Source organism: Thunnus thynnus, chromosome 12 (genome assembly GCF_963924715.1).
Source record: "Thunnus thynnus chromosome 12, fThuThy2.1, whole genome shotgun sequence".
NCBI lineage: Eukaryota > Metazoa > Chordata > Actinopteri > Scombriformes > Scombridae > Thunnus > Thunnus thynnus.
Genome location: NC_089528.1, coordinates 6351223 through 6370562, shown reverse-complemented (window position 1 = coordinate 6370562; position 19340 = coordinate 6351223). Strand labels below are relative to the sequence as shown.

At 39.5% G+C, this 19340-nt stretch overlaps 1 protein-coding gene across 1 annotated transcript; it reads right to left on the bottom strand.

Annotated features, from left to right (window-relative positions):
• Positions 1-2946: 2946 nt before the first annotated feature.
• Positions 2947-19252, bottom strand: ankrd33bb (ankyrin repeat domain 33Bb). The gene is made up of 5 exons (XM_067604985.1): positions 14271-19252; positions 10338-10467; positions 6648-6788; positions 6276-6439; positions 2947-6069 (listed from the first exon to the last, which is right to left on the bottom strand). The coding sequence occupies exons 1-5, from the start codon at positions 14745-14747 to the stop codon at positions 5413-5415; spliced, it is 1569 nt and encodes a 522-aa protein (XP_067461086.1). The 5' UTR covers positions 14748-19252; the 3' UTR covers positions 2947-5412.
• Positions 19253-19340: the final 88 nt, after the last annotated feature.

The window sequence follows — 19340 nt, the reverse complement described above, 5'->3', positions numbered from 1 at the left end:
ACAATAGTCCAACTCAGAGAGAGCAACGTTAACCAAGCTGGAGTGAACAGCAGGTGAGCCAACTGTCAATCACAGCTGTCAATCAACACCCACACGGCGGACATCAAATCTACTGTAAGTCTTCAGATCTCACAACAGAGCAATAATTTCCAAAATGACCACCAACACACTTATTAAAGGGCCTGAATTTAGAGGCTGAGACCATGATGACTTGTTGAAGAAAAGGAATGACTTAATATTTCAATTAAGACGCTTTAAGATGCTTCTGCATTGGCTTCAGTCTAAAGCTGTGGTAGTCGTCACTTGCTTGAATTAGCTAGAGGCAACTAATCCATCACAGCAAAGATGTTGTTGCTTCAGTTTTTCAGTCAGAGTAAGGTTATTGTGGTGTAGTTTGTTAAGGGAGTGATTTTCAAACCTCTCCTCAGTGATGCATTCAAGGACACTCCAACATCTGGAAATTGGTGGTCAATTGCCAGAAAGCAGAGTAGTGATTTGTTATGTTGTTGGAAAATTGTACCCAGGAGAAATATAAGCAGACATTAAAATAATGAAAAGTGATAAATATATATTTTTTGCATTAGAAAAGTTAACGTGCAGCAACTGACTCTCAAAACTCAGATGTAGTCAAGACCACTTGAGTCGAGCCTGACACAAGCCCAAGTGATAACAGGTTGGAGATCAAGTCAAAACCAACTCAGAATATGGTTGAGACCAAGTCTGGACTGAGGTCAATAAACAAAAATAGTGCCCATTCATTATTCAATCACTTAGTCTTTTGGATCTAAGTTTTAAATGTGATAGGAATAGAAAATCTATACTGTATGTGCCTAAATATATGAAAGTATAATATCTTGCAGACATTTGTGGATAAAGCTACACTTCAAAAACACTTGGTTAGTTTATGATAAAGACACACTGTGGAAAGGGAACTAGGCAACTGACAGCTGCCTGGCAACAAAGCAGCTTCTCCAGCCTGCTATGAGCCAACTGGACTTGGTTGCAAGCAAAGACTGTAATGGGCAAGACCCCTACCCAAGACCGAGAGAAGTCTGAGAACTTAAGAGAAAACATGTTTTAAGACTAGACCGGAGACTATGACTGAGGAGGTAGAGGTGGTTGTCTACTAATTGGAAGAAAGGCAGTTCGATTTCCAGCTCCTCTAGTCCATATGTTGAAGTGTCCTTGGACAAGATAATGAACCCCAGATTGCTCCCAATGGCTGTGCCATCAGTGTGTGAGTGTGTGTGTGAATGATTAGGTCCTCCTTATGAGCAGTTTGACACCTTGCATGGCAGCCCCTGCCATCAGCATATGAATGAATGTGTGTGTGAATGGGTGAATGTACTTTGAGTAGTCAGAAGACTAGAAAGGCGCTATATAAGTGCAGTCCATTTACCAGTTACCATTATAGTACACCAGCCCTGCGAAGCACCCTTTAACACACCAGCAGGGATAGCTTTCAGCTTTCACTCCCTGGTTACAACAACACTGCAATAAGAACTGAACTTTGACTAAGCAGTTAAGACCAGAAATTCTTTACTTTGATTACTTATCTCAAACTAAATGTTTGTAACACAAAACTAAAACCAAAAACTAAAGTTGGATTTGAACACATAAGTCATTGTAAACTGTTCTGTGCATGAAAACGACCCTCATCCTCCACAGATGGAAAGTCTGGATTATGCAGTTTCTTATTAAGCAGCTGAGAAGAGCTTTCCAGTGCATCAGAGGAGACAGAAGATCGGACCATTTTCAAATGTAGCTTCAGCAAGTGTGTGTGTTGCACTTAAATGTTTGCAGGTGAATGCCTGCACACACCTGTTTGGAAAGGTGTGTCCAAACTTTTTTTTTACTGTATCTGTACCTTAATGCTACATGCAACTGCAGTATATTGGCATTTAAAGGGTCATGGGTGCTCTCTAGTGGTCATTAGAGAAACTGCATAACAGGTCAGGGCGGCGGCCATTTTAGTCTCTGAGGCCTGTTCTGCATGGCATGCTGCAGATAGAATCACTACACCACAGGCACAGATTTTATCTTTGAGAGCTCAGGGTTAGGTCGTGTCTTTTCCCATTACACATGCACTGTTGGAGTGCAGAACAAAGCCCGGGCGAGACGTCATCCACAGCTCCAGAAATGAGTGGAAGGCTACACGCTGTGTCTTTTTCCTTATCTCAGGTACACCACAAATACTTTTTGCATGACACCTACAGTTAAAAAAAGCATGAGTAAATAAATTCTGGTTCAAGCTTTCTGCTATCATACTGTATTTGTTCAGACAATGTTTGGAAATCAAGTTCCCCCATATAATTAATGGTTCCAGTCAAATCTTTACATGGTATTCATGAGGGCTTACAATACACAAAACCTCCACAATTTCACCTATACTTATATTTATCTATAATTCTTCCCTTCTTTCTTTCAAACTGTTTGAGTCACCCAGAAGAAAATTATTTGGTATTTATCATTTCCTGCCAAAACACACATTTCAGTTTGCTGACAAAGTTTTTAACTGCTGTGCTTAATTTTTTTTTTTATAAATAATGAGTGACTACTTTTCATAAGAACAGCATTATTGTGGAAGGACTGACTCACACATCTTGAATTGCTTTAGTAATATTAAAGTGATTTTTCAGTTGGGCAGCCTCAGAGCATCACAGACAAGTTTATTGCAGCCAACAGTAATTTGGATAAACTTTGTGTGTAGTGAAAAAAGGAAGGAGAGAGAGACACACACACACACAAACACAATTAGAGGGTTTATGCAAAAACGTCTGTACAGTTTCTCTTTGAACAACATTACAAAGAGGAGCATGAAATTGACTGTAGTTTATTGTTCAATATCCCTATCAAAAATACATATCAATATTTTTAGATATATATATATATATATATATATATATATATATATATATATATATATATATATATATATCACAGGAAAGTTATATGTATTTATACACAGTCCATAGTAAATGAAGGTAGAAAGAAGAGCCCTGTCAACACAATGGTATGTATATAATTGTGGTCTTTCTGTCAGAGCCTGGGGATGGAGTGATGTGTATTTGCCAGGCCAGTTTCAATTCAATACATGTGGCATGCTGATCTGGTTTTCAGTGTTTGTGTTCTTGCTTTCAGTCAGCTATGTAGTTAGTAAATGAAACGCAGTTTATTGAACTGATTTTAAAATCATAAATCTGAGACACTGGTGCTTCTGAATCTCAATCCAGTGCTCTATCTCCACCCTGTCAACATCCGAGTACCAGAAATGTTCAGATGGTCAGTAGTGGAAGAAATTAACAATTCAGCACAGGCTACTAAATCAATCATATTCTGTCTTGTGCTTTGTTACCTAACGGCTCCATTTTTTGGCAGAAATCCATGGAGGTGGGCCTTAGCACTCCAGTCCACTGTGGTCCAGACCAGACCAGTTTAGTCCAGCCCTTAGACAAGCAGGTCTAAAGCAGAAAACAGCTCATTCATCACTTTGGTGTTGCATGGTTTACTAGCATTTTACTAAAGTCTTAAAAGTTACATGACAGATTAAATATTAAACATGCATTTGTCCTGCCTCACAGCAAAAAATGACTGCAATAAATCAAAGTGATTTACAGCCCCACTTGCAATATAATTTATTTATTTGAATTTCTGGTGGGCACTTATTAGCTTAACATCAGGCATCAACAGGCATAACTGAAAGGAACCTGATGGGAGGGCTGCATGGCATGCAGAGATAATCGTGTTGCAATTTATACTGGTTGCCACTAGAGGGTGATAAACGTGATATGAAAAACAGTACGTCGTTATAAACTCATTCCATCCATCTTTAATAGAGATTTTCATATTTAAATTACCATATTTTATATTTTTTTCCTCACCGATACTTTTATAGCATATATATTTAATTTACTTGTATTATGTAAAAAAGCATTTCAAATGCTTTTTTCATCACTGCTTTTCCAGTGCCAAATTCAAATATGCATCAAGTCACACAGAAACAGCTAATAGTGGCTCTCAGACTGTCTCCTGTACTCGTAGAGCAAGAAATGCATACCCCAAGTCAACAAGTCAGTCCACTACTAAGCTGTTTATTTCTGGCTCTGCCTTTCCAATTCTCCACAAAGCCTTTACAAAGCCTGTGTGAGCTGGCTCCTCAGCTCAGCTGTCAAATACTGTTCATAAGCTCTTCCCTTCCTTGCAAATACCTGTTGTACTATGCATCAGTATAAAATGGCTTCTTAGCTTCCTCCCGCATTGCTCAGCGATTCTTTCCAGTTTGCAATCTGCCGTAGCAGCAAGCTACGAATCTTCATTTGGCCATGTCAGAGCTCTTCTCTCCATCTGCTGAAATCCCTCCAACTGGCTGTCACCTTCCTGCCTCTCAAGACCCATTTCTACCCTCTTGATTTTCCTATACAGCAAATTCTGCTTTCAGATTTCACTTTGTTCAACTGTTTACCTAATGTGTCCTTTTCTCATTCTTTCCAAATCAGAATATCTCCTCTGTTGTTGAACCTTTCCTCTTTTCTTCTTCTCTCATCTACCCTTGTTTTTCCAAAGGTGATGGCCTTTTTTAAGGGTTCTGTATGCTTGAAACGAACTAGGGGCAAAAGTGTTTAGAGCTGTCCCTAATTGCCACACTTAAAGCTGCCCTGTGAGGTTTTCTTATAAACCAACATAAAATATGTGCACCAAAATGCAAGGTGTGTCCTTGAGGCCTAACAAACGTGTTGAATGCCTTTTCTTCCTGATTGAGAAACATTATTACATGGTGCTACTAGTGGCCAAAACCTCCACAGGGTACCTTTAAAAGGTGGAGCTTTTGCATATATTTGTAGTGGAAATGCATTGAATCATAAACCAGGAGAAGGACACACAATTTCGGACAATTCACCTGAGTATAAACAGAACCTAATGGATGTCCATCCGTCCGTGTCCATTTTGGACTATATCAGGCCCTTTAGACCAGGGGTTCCCAATCTTTTTGATTATCATTCAACTTTGTTTAAAGCATACTGACGCCCTGACACTTCATCTTCTTTTGTTCTTTTGCCACATGTCATTGAATGCACCATAAATATCAACTGTTGACACAGAAAAAATGTTTTCTGTGGGCAGGAATTACAAAAAGTATATGTGGAATTCTTTTCCTGAGCTTTTCCACATTGCATCACAAATTCAGGTAGGAACAAGGCAACAAATCAAAAATCGGCAATCTCAGCAAACAAATATTAGCAGTTAACAGAGTCAATTCTTCAGGTTAATTTTTCCAGTACTGAAACACTGTGCGAGCGTGAGCCATGTGAGGGCCTTTCAGCAAGATACACTCAAGCTCTTTGAAGTTGCAGCAAGTCATGTCTTTCTTTGTCAGATAATGTGAGCACAGTGCCCCTTTTTTTCCCCTTTCCCTCATCTCCTCTTTGTCGCAAATACCAGTTTCTGCCTCTCCTCCTCCTTCCTCCTTTCTATTCTCTTCATTTTGTAATCCCACTTGGGGATCTGGAGCTGGTTGTAGTCACTGCTCTGTTTGAGTTTTTCTGGTTCGTAGCTGGGAGCCGGGGCCTTGCAGAGTCTCACCTTGGGCACCACAATGCCTGGTCGCACACTGCTTCTCCTCAGCATATTTAGTGGCAGGAGACTTGCTCGTCTCATAGCCACTGTTGACGCTGTAGCCATGTCGCTCAGCAGCTGAGGCTGGAGGCTGGCCCTCCGGTCCTTTGCCTTGGGGATGAGCTGGACCCGTGAGTTCTGGAAAAATCTCTTGTAGTTGTTCAGTCTGTCTGGGCCCAGACGCTTCAGCTCAGCCACCCGTTGCCTCCTCAGGATCTCCTGCACTGCATGGCGCCGCTTTCCGACGCATGGTGGGCTGCCTGGGCACACTGTCCGGCAAGCTGTGGCTATCAACGGACTGCTGATACTGGTGGTGACCCGCACCATGTGGTCGAGAACACCATCGTCCACAGGGTTTACCCTGTTGTTGATGTAAAACTTGTAAGGGCAGCAGGATGAGAGGTTGACAAACTGCTTCCAGCAGGACTTTGGCTCTTGGGCCTGGGCTACCAGCTCCTGCAGAAGAGCCAAAACAGAAGATTAAACACTGTTGAGCAAAGGAATCAACTTCAAAAAGAACAGATTTTCAAGCTAGCTTTTCAATCTTTTCAATCTTGTATTGAATTTCTCACAGGGAAATTAAAAAAGATTTTAGTGGTGCATTCATGTGCAGGATGTTATATGTCATGATGAATTTTACAAATCATAGTGAATTTATTAACCTCCAGCATGGGCCACTCCAGGGAGAAGGAGTCACAGAACTGCTCAGCACAGGGCTTCGACATCAGCCGATACATCATGTATGCCGTCTCATATCGACCAGTGAAGAGAGCCCACTCCCTGGATGTCATGGCGCGGCTGTTGCTCTGTGCCTGCACGTCACCTCCTGGTAACATATAGATTCATGGAAGTGATCTACTTTACATTTGCACATTCATTCAATACATCAAGGAATTACACACATCTAATACATGTAGTTCCAACTTGCTTATACAGTGGAGGACCATTGACAAGCAAGTGGCCCAAGACAGCATATGCACATTTCAATAGGGTATTAAAATGTTTTTAGTGGGGAATGTTGCCCTGTATTTTACCAGCTAGCATGAGAGCTCTGACAGTGTCAGCCCGGCCTTGCATAGCAGCCTTCATCAAAGCTGTGAAACCGTGACAGTTCCTCATTTCGATGTCCAGCCCAGGGAAGTAGTTGAGCAGGTAGTTAGAGATGTACACATGACCTGTAGACCATAAAAACAGGGACATGTGTTACACAAGTGGCAAATCCTGCTTAGATTAACTACATCGACCTGTTAAAGATTGCATTATCATCAATCAAACCTAGCTTCCTCAACCATAGATCCCATTTGTCCCACTTTTTTAAGGTAAATGTAACACCCACTGTCTTCCTAGTCACCTTTCTAGCTTCACTCTCACTACTACAAAATAACAGTCACAGGGAAACTTGTGAGTATAGGCTTCAGTATGCTTCAAATGAAGAGTTTGTTGGATTCATGAAACAGCATCTGAACCCTTGTTGGCTAAGTCCAACAGTTTAAGTAACTTTACAACACCAACGATCTGACAAGCATGCCCACCTCACGCAGTGATTGGCCAGGTGTGTGAATGTGAGAAAGTATACAAGATTTGAACTTCTCACTCAGGCTCTTTTTTCCATTTTTCACACCACAACTTTTCATGTACACAACCGAGTAGACTATGGAAGCTTTATTGTGGCCATTACAAACAGGTATTAACACTTTTTCCTCTAGACATAGTCAGACAACAGGTCATACACATTGGTTCATTTGAAGCATACTGAGCCCTTTTGTGTCCATACAGTATGTGGTGGTTATGCAGAAGACTGACTATGAAGGCTATGGAAAGTTTTAGGAGTACATTTTAAATTCATGCTCTCAAATTAGTGCTGTAGGTTGTTGTAGCTACTGGTACTTCAGACAGCACCCAGAGTGCTAGCAGCAAGCTAGCAGCTCTGTTTTTGTATTGAGGTGTCTGCAAATACTGAATTAACTCCCTCATATTAATATTGTTAGGTTATTGCATTCACTCTATTTGTCATCGTCCCCTTGACACTTAATTACTGTCCTGCTATCAGTCAGGCCCACATATACCACTGTATAGCCTAATACAGTGCAAAATTAACGATTAATTAATTAAAGCTGCTATGTCTACAGTTATGTGTAGAAGAGGCAATATGATTTCAAGCTTATGTTTTGTTAGCCACTCTGGGGACTGAACAAGTAACTTACCTGTTGCTGATGGTACTTCAAGTCAGACTGCAGTTTTTTTTATCATTAAGCTCAGCTTCTTAAATGTTTTCTACTTGACTTCCTAATTGAGTAAATCCAGTCTAAATCCATGCTACTAAAAGTCTGATTTATTAAAATTCCTGCAAGTGATGCACAGTGCAGAGTTTTCATGCAGAAGATGAATCCATTAAGGAGACACAGCTAGAAACAGAAGTGTAGTTGGATGGAAGGCTGAGTATGTTGGTTAATACTGAAGCTGATCCGTGTTAAATTCTCAGCCCATATCTAGACACTCAGTGAGGGGTTTTCAGGTGAGTTTTTCTGCTCATATACTCGAGCACTCTGCTCACTCTTTGGACTCACAGTCTCGGTCACCTGTTTCCCTGAGGTGTTGCAGAGTACTTTGTCATGAAAGGAGATCAATACTCCTTTTAATGAAGCAGAAAATGAAGAGTAGTCTGCAGCTATTCATCACAGACCACAGTGAGCCATTCATCATCGTTAGCAGATGAGATGTGGCTGCATCACTATGAAATTACTTGCGATGGTACTTTCTAATGCCAGCAAATAACAATGATTCTTGCATTTAGAAGCACCAGACCTCATAATATTCTCTTTGCTTTAATTTGGGCCAATTTTGAAAGTCTCTGATTAATTTTCCCGCTATAAAACTTCTTCCAGTCTATGCATCAAAAGGAGTGGGGGAAAGAAACATAAAAGTATGCAAGGTAACATGTCTCATTGAGAGATGTTATAGAAGAAAATGTCTCTAAATGAAGATAGAAATTGTGGAACAGATGTGATGTTTTTACTGTGATCAGATTATTGGATTATTGGACATTTTGGAAGTGTTGTATGTATCTTAAGTGACAAATATCTGATATCTGGTTGTGTAACTGTTAGATTTTAGTGCTGGATTTTAATGAAGAATGCTAAATGGATCTCTTCCAGTGTTGTAAATGGTGGAGAAAAATAAGGAAATCAAACTTAAAATGCTGAGTGACACTTCTACAGAATCTTGTTGTAAAAGACTATGTAAGTCTTAAAGTAAGCACTTTAATAGATACTTGCAAATGATGATTCCATTAGCTTTGAGTGGATATGCACTTTTACTACTTTACTTTTACAAGAAAACAGGCATAGCAAGAAGCACCAGTCAAATCTCAAATGGTGAAAAAGAATGTAGAAAACATTATGTAAATATGGCATTTCTGTTTGTGTATGTACAGTTTTCATTTGAGAAGCGCAACTGTCTCCTCACATCCTGATGACGAAACTTGCCTGCTGCTTGTTTGTGTTTTCAGTGGAATAGAAGCTTCCATGGATACATAAGTGTATATACCTCATTTACTTTAAGATTAATTTGCTACGTCAGGGCTTTTTAATGTGCAAATTGAAAATTTGAATAAAAAGAGGGGCATGTAAACCCACCTTATTGTGTTAAGCATGGAACCAGAGCCAGGAGGCAATTAGCTTAGCTTAGCTTAGCAAAGACTTGTAGCAAGGAGAAAGATCCAGTCTTAAGTTCAAGAATACACCTTCCAGCATCTCTAAAGCTCACTTATTTGTGGTTTTAGGGGAAGTTATGTGCTGTAACTTTTTTTTTGGCTAACAACAGGCGAGAAAGGTGACTTCCTTGTGACTGTCATCACAGAAAGGTTGCCACGGGGATGACACTGATATTGATCTTATCATCTCACACTTAAAGACAAAGTTATAAGCATATTGGCCTAAATGTTTAATTATATCTTTAAGTTTAATTCTTAAGCTTGTCTGGTACCTACATGTTTTTCCATTCCTGCCAGAGAAGGACATTCCCATTTAAAACAAGACTATGTAACTTTTTACAAATGATAACTACAGGATAAAAGCCCCTATTTCACAGAAGACATTTTGGCATGTGACAGTTGGAAAAGCACAGGTGTAAGTAATTAAATTAATGATGGCTGATGGCTCACCGTCACACTGTCATGGCTTACTGGGACACTTGAACAGAACAGAACCATCGTTAATGTTATTAGTAACACCTGTGCTTTTCCTACTATTGACAAAAGTATGAGTCAAAATATCCTCTGTATTAAGGCCAATGGCACTTGGAATTTGTCTTCATTTCCTGAGATTCTTTTGACCCAGCTGCTTTAAAAAACCTCTTCAGGCGACCTGAGTGCGTGGAACAGGACCACAAGTAGGAAACAACATACATGTCTCCTGGTGGGGTATGAATTTTTCATATCTAGTTTTACTTTTGAGATAAAGCCATTAAATGCTAACGTTATGTGTGACAATAAACAAGTGGGGTTATAAAGTCAGTGAGTATTGTCAGCAATATCTTTTTAAAGTTTGCTAACATTAGGTAACATTAGCCACCATAAGTTTCTAGTCACACCAGTCCAAATAGGGCTTTAGCAGCAGAAGTTACATAGTCTCACCTTGAAAGCTTGATTCTGTGTCAGAGAGAAGTTCTATTAAATACTGATATGTGCAGCATTTTAATAATGTGTGTTAATAGGGTGTGTTTACCTGCTTGTGCTGCAGTGATAAGAGCGGTGTTGCCCTCATTGTCCTGCCAGTTGACATCAAGATACGGGCACTGAGCGAGGGCGATGACCACATCCACGTAGCCATGGTAGCACGCCATGATCAGGCCAGACTGAAACCCAAAAACAACAGTGCTTGAGTTTCTTTCTCTCTCTTTGTCTGTGATTAATTTTGGCTCTTAAAACACCAAAATGGTTTCTCAGGGCTACAGTGAGGCTTTTTTTATGGAGCTGCTTTCCTCACAGGAGAAATCCATTGCAGTGATTCGCATAAAAAGAAATAATGCTTATCAGTCATCCTGCCTACAAGCAAAGTAAATGGCTGCTTTTCACAAAGTGTAACAGGCAGACACTGAGTCTGTAATGGACAGTTAACTCAGGCTAAGCATGGCTTTCCAGCTGGACAATGGTCACTTGTTAAGCACTCAACAAATGTTTCTGGCTGATTTACTCATATTTAAAAGGATAAAAGCTGTTAAATCGGAATTAGTGTTTGGGTTGGTGGTAATTTATTTTCCTACCAAAAATAAGTTAACTAGGGGTTGAATTTTAAAGCTTTTGGGAATTAGAAGACTGAAAATAATTGTGGATGGTATTCAACGATTAGTGTGAAATGGAGGTCTTAGAACATCCCTGACAACCTGAAAACCTGAGGATGTAACCAAAACTGAACTGGGTTTTGGGGTGCCCACTTGGTCCACCTTGGATTAAAGTTGGAGCAGACCTGAAATACAATTAAGTCTTTTAGCTATAATTCCTATCAGTTATGACTATAGTTTCTCATCAACTTAATTGCTCAGGTCTGGTCTCATGCCAACATTGCTGAAAGGAATAAGTCCAGTAAGGCACATAACAAAAGTGGTCAAACAATCACACAGTTTATAGGCAAGCCCACACTTTGACCATATAATCTAAACAACTTATTTTGACTTAAAGTGAATGCACCTGTAGGAGCCGTCCATTTCATAGAAAAACGGTGGACTTGTAAAACTCTGACCCCATTTACACCTGGTATAAACATGCAATCCTTATATGGATAATCTACCCAGATAACCTCATCCTGACCTGCCAACCACCCCTCCTGTGATTGGCAAAGCCACTGTTTAAATCCTGGGCTAAGAGTCAGTTCCACTCTGCCCATGGATACCATTGTTTCAAGAGAAAGACTCTAGACATGCTTAAGTGAACAGATCAACCAAGCTATGAATGTACCATTTAAGACCTTGTTTGAATTTAATCAAAGGTTTTCAGTTTTCAGGCTGCATGAGATAATGCATAGACTTCTGGACCCATGAAAAGCTCTAGTAAACTGCTAAAACAAATGAAAAATAAAAAGTTAATGAAAGTAAATCATAACAGTAAGTGAGTTCCATTCATCAACATCCCAAGGATGTTTAAAGAGCACTCCACCAACAAAGCTCTGCACTCCTATAACATTGTTGGACTCACAACAAACAGCTTTTAAAGAGAATGATCAAATCAATTAATCAGAACCAGAAATATCTGCTATTGTATTCCACACAAGTGACATTGCTTAAGGCGATTTATCAGATTCCGCACAGTTCCCTTTTAATATTAACTAAATCTTCCATGAAATGACATGTTAAAAGGAACATCCTGAAATCCTCATGGGTGCCTGCCTTCATAGGGCACAGGCTTGTGTTTTTCTGCTAACTCAGTACTAATGAGTGATTTACTGACTTACTTTTGGTACAGTGTAGCAAAAGTGCCACTATACTTCATCCTAGAAGGCCTGTAGAAAAGTTACACAAACATAATTTGTGTCTCCAGCTGTAATACCAATTTTCTGTCAATCTTTCCAAATGAGATATGACATGTAATAAATTATAACTTCCCAATTATAAACAGACTAATCTGCCCACAGTCAGCACACTGCATGCTACCTCTGAGCAGTGAGTTTTTAACTGAATGACCAATAAACTATTTTAATGGACAATGATAAAGTCATAAATTCAAAGAAGTTGTTTCCAAACTTTGTCTCCAGACTGACAAATATGAGAGAGTATGTCTTTTTCAAAATTATAGCCAAGATGATTAAGAGCATGGGCTACATGTGGGTTAGGGTTACAAATCAGCTGAAACAACAACAAACAACAAAGTACCGGAGAAGTTGTACATTTAACTCTTGCACAAAGAGAAACTCTGTTGGGAGGTCAGCCTAGTCCTAATATATCAAATATTAAAAATGACACCCAGTTTGCTCCTACCTGTATGGAAGGAGAGCACTGTTTGATGTTTCACTGAAACTACTTGTCTAAGGTTGCTGATGATAAAGCCATTGTTTGGCTCAGTATCCCAATAGGATAACACCATGCTAATTTCCATGGCAGCATAGCTGTGTCAGCATAATTATAGGTGTAACAAATGGTTACTGTCACAGTTGTCCAGGAGGAGGCTTCTCTGTCTGACCTAGCTCTATTAGCATAGAATATCTCTTACCCAGTGCTCAGGTCAATGTCTTAGAGAGGCCTTTAAAAGCAGAGCCCTGATGGCAAGCTGCTTCTCAATACTGTCACTATACAGGTTACACTCCCCATCTGTCACTTGAGGCTTAACCAATTGTTCTTCATTGGCTCACTGATGCTCAGGAGCCGCACCAGGCTCAGCTGGCCTGACCGCAATACCTGATATGACTACCGGTGAGTTCACTCAGGGTCCGAGTGCTTTATATCCTTCATTGCGCCATAACATGACATACCAGTTATTGGATTTTAAGTGATCAATTATAGAACTGTAGGTTTCATAACCACTGACACTTTTTAAAAGAAATTCTACATTGACTAGACTGAGATTTTTTAGGTATGGTAGCAACAGTAACTGGTCAGAGCTTACAATGGAAAAATTTTAAAAAGGCTAAAAATGGTACTGAGTGTCAATTCAACGTAGCAGGCTTCACTGCAGCTCCCATTCCAAGGTACAATATCTTAATGGTTAAATAATGTATCCCCAGCTCATAAAAGAGCTACCTACCGTGTGACTGTTAACAGTTAGTACCATGACCGGTATGAGGATTTTTGAAATCAACTTTGTGTACAAGCATTGTTAAAAGGGAAAAAGGGTGTTTTTCAGTGACAGTAGCATGCGGCAAATGTAACACCCTTATGTTGCTGGAAACTTGTAGATGTAGACAATGCCCATTTCAAATAGATTGTCTCATTCATCACAAGCTAACCAAGATGTCACCATATGTCCGTCTACACTGCATCCCTTACATGATGATCAACACTAATGGTGGTTTCGTAGCACTGATGCTGCAAGTGCAATGATGACTTCAAAATATATGAACAAAGTTTGAAGGTTACTGTAATCCATGTTGATGTGTTTCAATTTTTCCTACATTTCAAACAGCCAGTGGCTTCCATCCATCTCCATACAATATGAAAAATCAATTGGCTGACCAGAAACTTGCTGGAGTGTACGTTATGTCTGCATAACATTTTGCCAAAGTTATATTATCATTGTTAGGAAATGCACTGCAGACTTTTCAAATCAATTGTACTTGTTTCGTTTACAACGCAAAAATAATGGGAGTCAATAGGAGTCAAAACAAAAGTCTGCTTGAATGGAAATCACTGGCTGCCTGTGAAGTTGTTAAATAAAATATAAAATCTTAAACTCTAAAACTGCATTATTTGAAAAAAAACTGTCAATAATAATGTATGGTATATAGAGCAATAATTATTTAAGTATATGTGATTTGTAGGGCTAAAACTTAAAAACACTCGTATGGTCCTTTAAGATCTAATATTCACATATTTTAACTTTTATGAGCAAATTTTCCAGTGGAAAACATTGGGATTCTTTGTTTGATGAAACATTGTGAACCTGCCTCCTGATCTTATCACTACATCAAAATTAAACCTTTCATTAAAATGCGCTGAACCCAGACACCTACTCTTCGGTTTCTATCCGTCTCCCTCACTTCCTCCTCAGTCACCCCTTGTCTGATCATAATCTTGACGATGATGGCATTGTTGTTGCAGCAGGCCTTGAAGAAGGAGATGGGCTCTGGGCTTTCAGGGCTTGGCGAGCGGTACATGTGATATCCGAACGAATTGTTGGGGGGATAGAAGGAATCGTCCGAGAGAACGCTCTGTGTGTCCGAGCGATCTGGTAGGGCATCAAAGTCCAGCTCCTCAAACTCCTGGTATACATCATCATCATCCTCCCAATAATTCTGTGTGTAATCAACATCAGACTCGTCATTCTCGCCTTTTCCCGACACCTCACACTCGACGACATTTTCATCAATCTTGGTGATGGACATGACAGGTGTATCCGTAGCCACTTTATTGGTCCTGAACTCAGTCTCAGCCACTCCATTCTCTTGAAGTTTTGCACCTTCGCCTTGCTCCTCCGTTATTAAAACCATTTAATCCCTCCCTCCCCCCACTCACGTGCTTTAATTATTGTGGGGTGCCAGGACACCTCTGGGAGGACCTAGAGTTTATGTCCACCAGCCCACTGCATTACGGTGTCTCATCCTACCCGAGACAGGATTGAATCTTGCCAGGTGTTTGACCTTTATCCGTTTCCGTCTCTGTCAGGTTTCCCAACAGACAAGGGTCACCAGAGGCCACAGGGGAGGCATGAGATCATTGCACTTGCTGCTGATCCTCCGTCATTCTCAAATTAATCTTCTCAGGTTGCCATAAGGGTTACAAATCCCAAGAACTCCACAAGAAGCTATCATCAAGAGAGGTATGGTCCGTCATGTGCATGATCTGAGATACTCACTCTGGACTGGTGAAGTGACCAAAGAAAGACAATAAAAATGAAGTGCCACAAGATTTCCTCTTTAAGGAGTTTGTCCACATTGCATTTTTAAATCAACAGAGTTTGACAAACCCAAAAGTATCCATGCGTTATGAACTGCGGAAAAGTCACTGCCCATTTCCATGCGAGTTCACACAAAGGCACCGACAACCTCATCCATCACATCGTATGATCATGGCATCAAGAAACCAGACAGGCTACTTGAGTTAAATTCCCAGTCTTCATGAGAGGTTAAAGCTCAAGCTGTCCTCTTGAAAGTAGAAGAAGAAGCAGTCGTCTTGGTTGGAACAGTTACAGTCACCAATAACAGCGCTGAGCAACTAATCCTGTGTTTCCCTGTGGAGGAACACTGGGCTTCCTTTGATGATGGCCGGCAATGGGATGAGAGACATTCTCTTGAACTGACGCATGATAATCCCTTTAGACGCTTTCTCTCCAGCTCTAGCTGTTCTGTCGCGATTCCCTCTCTTGCGACAACTTGAATGTTAACATTGAATGTTATAAGCACAGAGGGAATGTCTTAACTTTTGAGCATCTTCTTTTTTATGTTTTACAAAGGGACAGCATAAGAAAATGGTGAACCAGTGTTTTATTTCCACAAGACATTAAAAGCACTAAAGACAGACACCATGTAAACTAAATTTAAAAAATCTATTCTTTTTACTAAGAGAAAGACGCAAAATTGTCATGCTAATGTTTACAGCAACAGTCATTCACTGCCTTTTTTCTGACAGAGATATTCTTATATAATGCATGTAACTAGTTCATCTGGTCAAGATGACTCCACCCCTCTAGTTTCATCTTCTGCTGCACTTAACACTGCCAGCTTAAATTGGATTTCTCACCCACGTGACTTCATTTGTCTATACGGTATAGTGGCAGGACCGGGGATCACCTACATCAGAGGAGGAGGAAGGAAGAGGGAGTTCAGGCCTCAATCTCACCTTCATCAGTGTCTAATGCATATTTTTGTTGTCTTTTGATTCCTTCAAATCACCCGTGTGACTTAAAATACCTTTTTAATTGGCAAATAACATCAGGGAAGAGCATGTATCAAAATGAACAACAGATTAGCATGACAGAAAGAAAATGAAGCAGGAAGTAAAAATGCTCTTGTAGCATTACTGTGAATGTTATTAACAACTTAATTCCTACTTGAGACCTCACCACTGAATTTATAGCATTACACTATTTTACTAAAACCATTTATCTGAATCTTTGACATTTGCAGCGGTTAATTTCATGTGGTACAGTATCAGAAACTTGATTTATTTTTAGGGTTCACAAATTTAAAAAGAGAATTCAAGTGTCAAATATTCAAAACTGTATTTAAGCAGCTCAAATTCAATTAGTCACATTCTACTAACTGATTTTTTTTTCACCTTTTAAGTTGATATGATAACAGTTGCATATTTCTGGCCATCTATTGAATGTAAGTTTAATATTGACTTACTTTTTAGCTCTGTTTTTGGTGTTTGTAAAGTAGCATACAGTAGATTTTTATAGCTTTTTCGGTGAAAGCAGCCGCCTGCTGTGGCTGAAAATGAGGTGATTCGAAAGCTGGGAGGGAAAGTTCTATTAAGCTGAAGGGAATGGCAGAGTCTGTGATAATTATCTTTGAGTTTATTACTACAAATGTTCTTTTTCACATAGAAGTAGTTGATCCATTCTTATTATAACAAGAATGAGTTTACAGCCAACATGCTGCTAGTATTGCTAAATACACTGGTGATAGCCGCTTGAAATCAGGTCAGAAGATCAGGTTGCTCAAATTGGATTGGTTAAATTTAGACACCAAAATCCAATATAAAAAAATCAAACTTGAACATAAGGCTACCAAGGATAAGCAGTTGAGCCTGAACAGAACTGATATGACCTGTGTCCTTTAATGATCCAAGACTCTAATCTGCTGAACATACAAGAGAAGCAGTCTTGGTAGGCCAGATGTTCATGATTGAATTTTTCACTTTGAATTTTGGTCTCTTCAATGATAGAAATTCTAAACCGATTAAGTCTGATAGATGGTTTTCAAAGTTAAATATTTGAATGCTTTAATTCAGTTGCTATTAAAATTTCAACATCAAGTATTCAGTAGTGGTTAGATTAAACATGTAGACATTCAGTTGCTTGTAAAATTCAAATTACTCTGGCTGTTCCTGGCTTTCATACACCCAAGTTTGCTTTTACACAAAATGTGAGCCAGTTGGCTCATAAATCAGTCTAGTTCACGTGGTCATGACCTGAGCATCTGTGACAGTTTTGGAATGAATTTCTAGTGTTTTGTGCCGACTGCCTTCGACAGGTAACGTTTGCCAAATGAGGAAACGGTTCACACTGAGCCAACATGTTTTCAAGCATAGAAATACTAATCTGGCTGTTAAATCCTGCTTTTGCTGAAACACATTACACCATTCTGTGTAATACACTGCCCTGAACTGCTGCTTTTAAGGAGGTAAAATAATTGTCTATTCTCTTTGATTCGGGTCTGAAATTTCTTGTGCAAAGTAGTAATCTGTGCCAGAGAAGATATAGTATAGATTATACACTTGTTTTTTTTTGCCAGAAGGCTGGTTTTACAATGGAAAAAAAAAACTCAAACTCTTTGTGACACGGCACTAATCTCTTCAGAGTTCCTCAAGTAGGGACGAATCACACACACTTACTCCATGATTTGATCGCTATGAAAAAGTTGATCCCATTGTGCCTGCGAAAAACGAGGCACAGGTTGGATAAATCAGATTTAGCTTGACAGCAGAAATCTTGTTTGAGTTGCATACGCTCCTAATCTGTGCTTGGCTTCCACTACTGTTAAGACTGTGCATTAGCTGAGAGGTAATTGGATTCAGCAGAAATAACCCTGTTTCCTAAAGCTGGATGTGCTTCCAGCAGTACCAGACATTATCCAAATCAGAGCCAGACTGTTTTGTATCATTTTCTTTAATTATGACATTTTAACATTGAATGATTGCTATCTTTTATGTTTTTGATTAAGTCCAATAAAAGTGAAAAGATTTCTCATCATCAAACTAGAAGCTGAATGTCAAATGCGTGAAGTTTCTCCCAAAATAACAAAAAATCCACTTTGCATCCATCCAAGTCTGGATGGTTGATTCTAGGTTGTCTGAACTGTGGATAAAGATAAACAAAAATAGGACGACAAGCTAAACAAAGTAACATTTCCACCATCTGACAAGCACTTTCTGCAAAAGCATTCTGACCCCTTTACATTCACTGATCATTACGCTGGCTGGCAAACATATTAGCTCATCATAACATGAATGTATGAGGATATCTAGATAGCGTATACCAAGATGGCATCCTATTCACTCCAGAGAAAGTTGCTCACTGGATGCTTAACACCAAAATGTTTTTAAGGCTTTGTGTGGCTTCTGTGTGTTTGATCCCATAGAGCAGTGGTTCTCAAAGTGGGGTCTGGGGTTCTTGATTGGGTCTAATTTGAGTTCTTGATATGAAAACATTTGAACACCACCACCATAGAGCATGTGCACTAGTCGTTTTCCAGCTAAGCTTAAAAGCAGTTTGCACACTTTCTGCTGACTCCACACACACATGAATAGCATGTAATAATGTACTAATGTGGCTCTTTGAGGCTTCAAATGTTATTAGAACTAACAGATCAAATTCAAATTTCAAATTATTGTATTTGATGTTTCACAGCTGTTGGTTTTGGAATGATTGTGTATGGGGAAAAAGTATTTTTTTGGCCAGTGTGCATCACATGATCCTGGGCTTGGTTATGACTTAAGCCTAGCAAGCAAGTATATACATTGTTCGGGTGCTTCTCAGACAAAAGTGTTCAAACATATGGAGCCCTTCAGTGGACATCACCTGTGTAAAAGAGAAAATCATCACACAAGTTACATTCCTTCAAGAATGAACAAAAACAAGGTCATTTCAGACATAAAAGACACCAACAAGGCAATTTCATTTTGTTTGAAATGCACAGACTATAATCCTGTGAGCCAGTGGTTCCTAAAGTTTTTGGCTCTTTACGGTGCTCATCACAGGTTGTAAGTCTCAAATAAAAACCCATACATTTCTGTTGCACACATTTATTTTTTCTCCTTTCCTTTCTTGCTTATCATGTTGCCACTCCTGAGATTTATCTTGCAACTTCCTCTCAAAGGGCATCACAACACCAAGGTTGGGAAACACTGCTCTTAGCCAG

Bases quoted from the DNA above. Each gene is read 5' to 3' on its own strand.
- ankrd33bb (XM_067604985.1), bottom strand. From the start codon at position 14,747: ATGGTTTTAATAACGGAGGAGCAAGGCGAAGGTGCAAAACTTCAAGAG. The intron at 10,468-14,270 runs GTAGGTGTCTGG...TTTGGGTTTCAG, and splicing joins AGACGGATAGAAACCGAAGA to TCTGGCCTGATCATGGCGTG. The intron at 6,789-10,337 runs GTAAACACACCC...TATGGTCTACAG, and splicing joins TATCACTGCAGCACAAGCAG to GTCATGTGTACATCTCTAAC.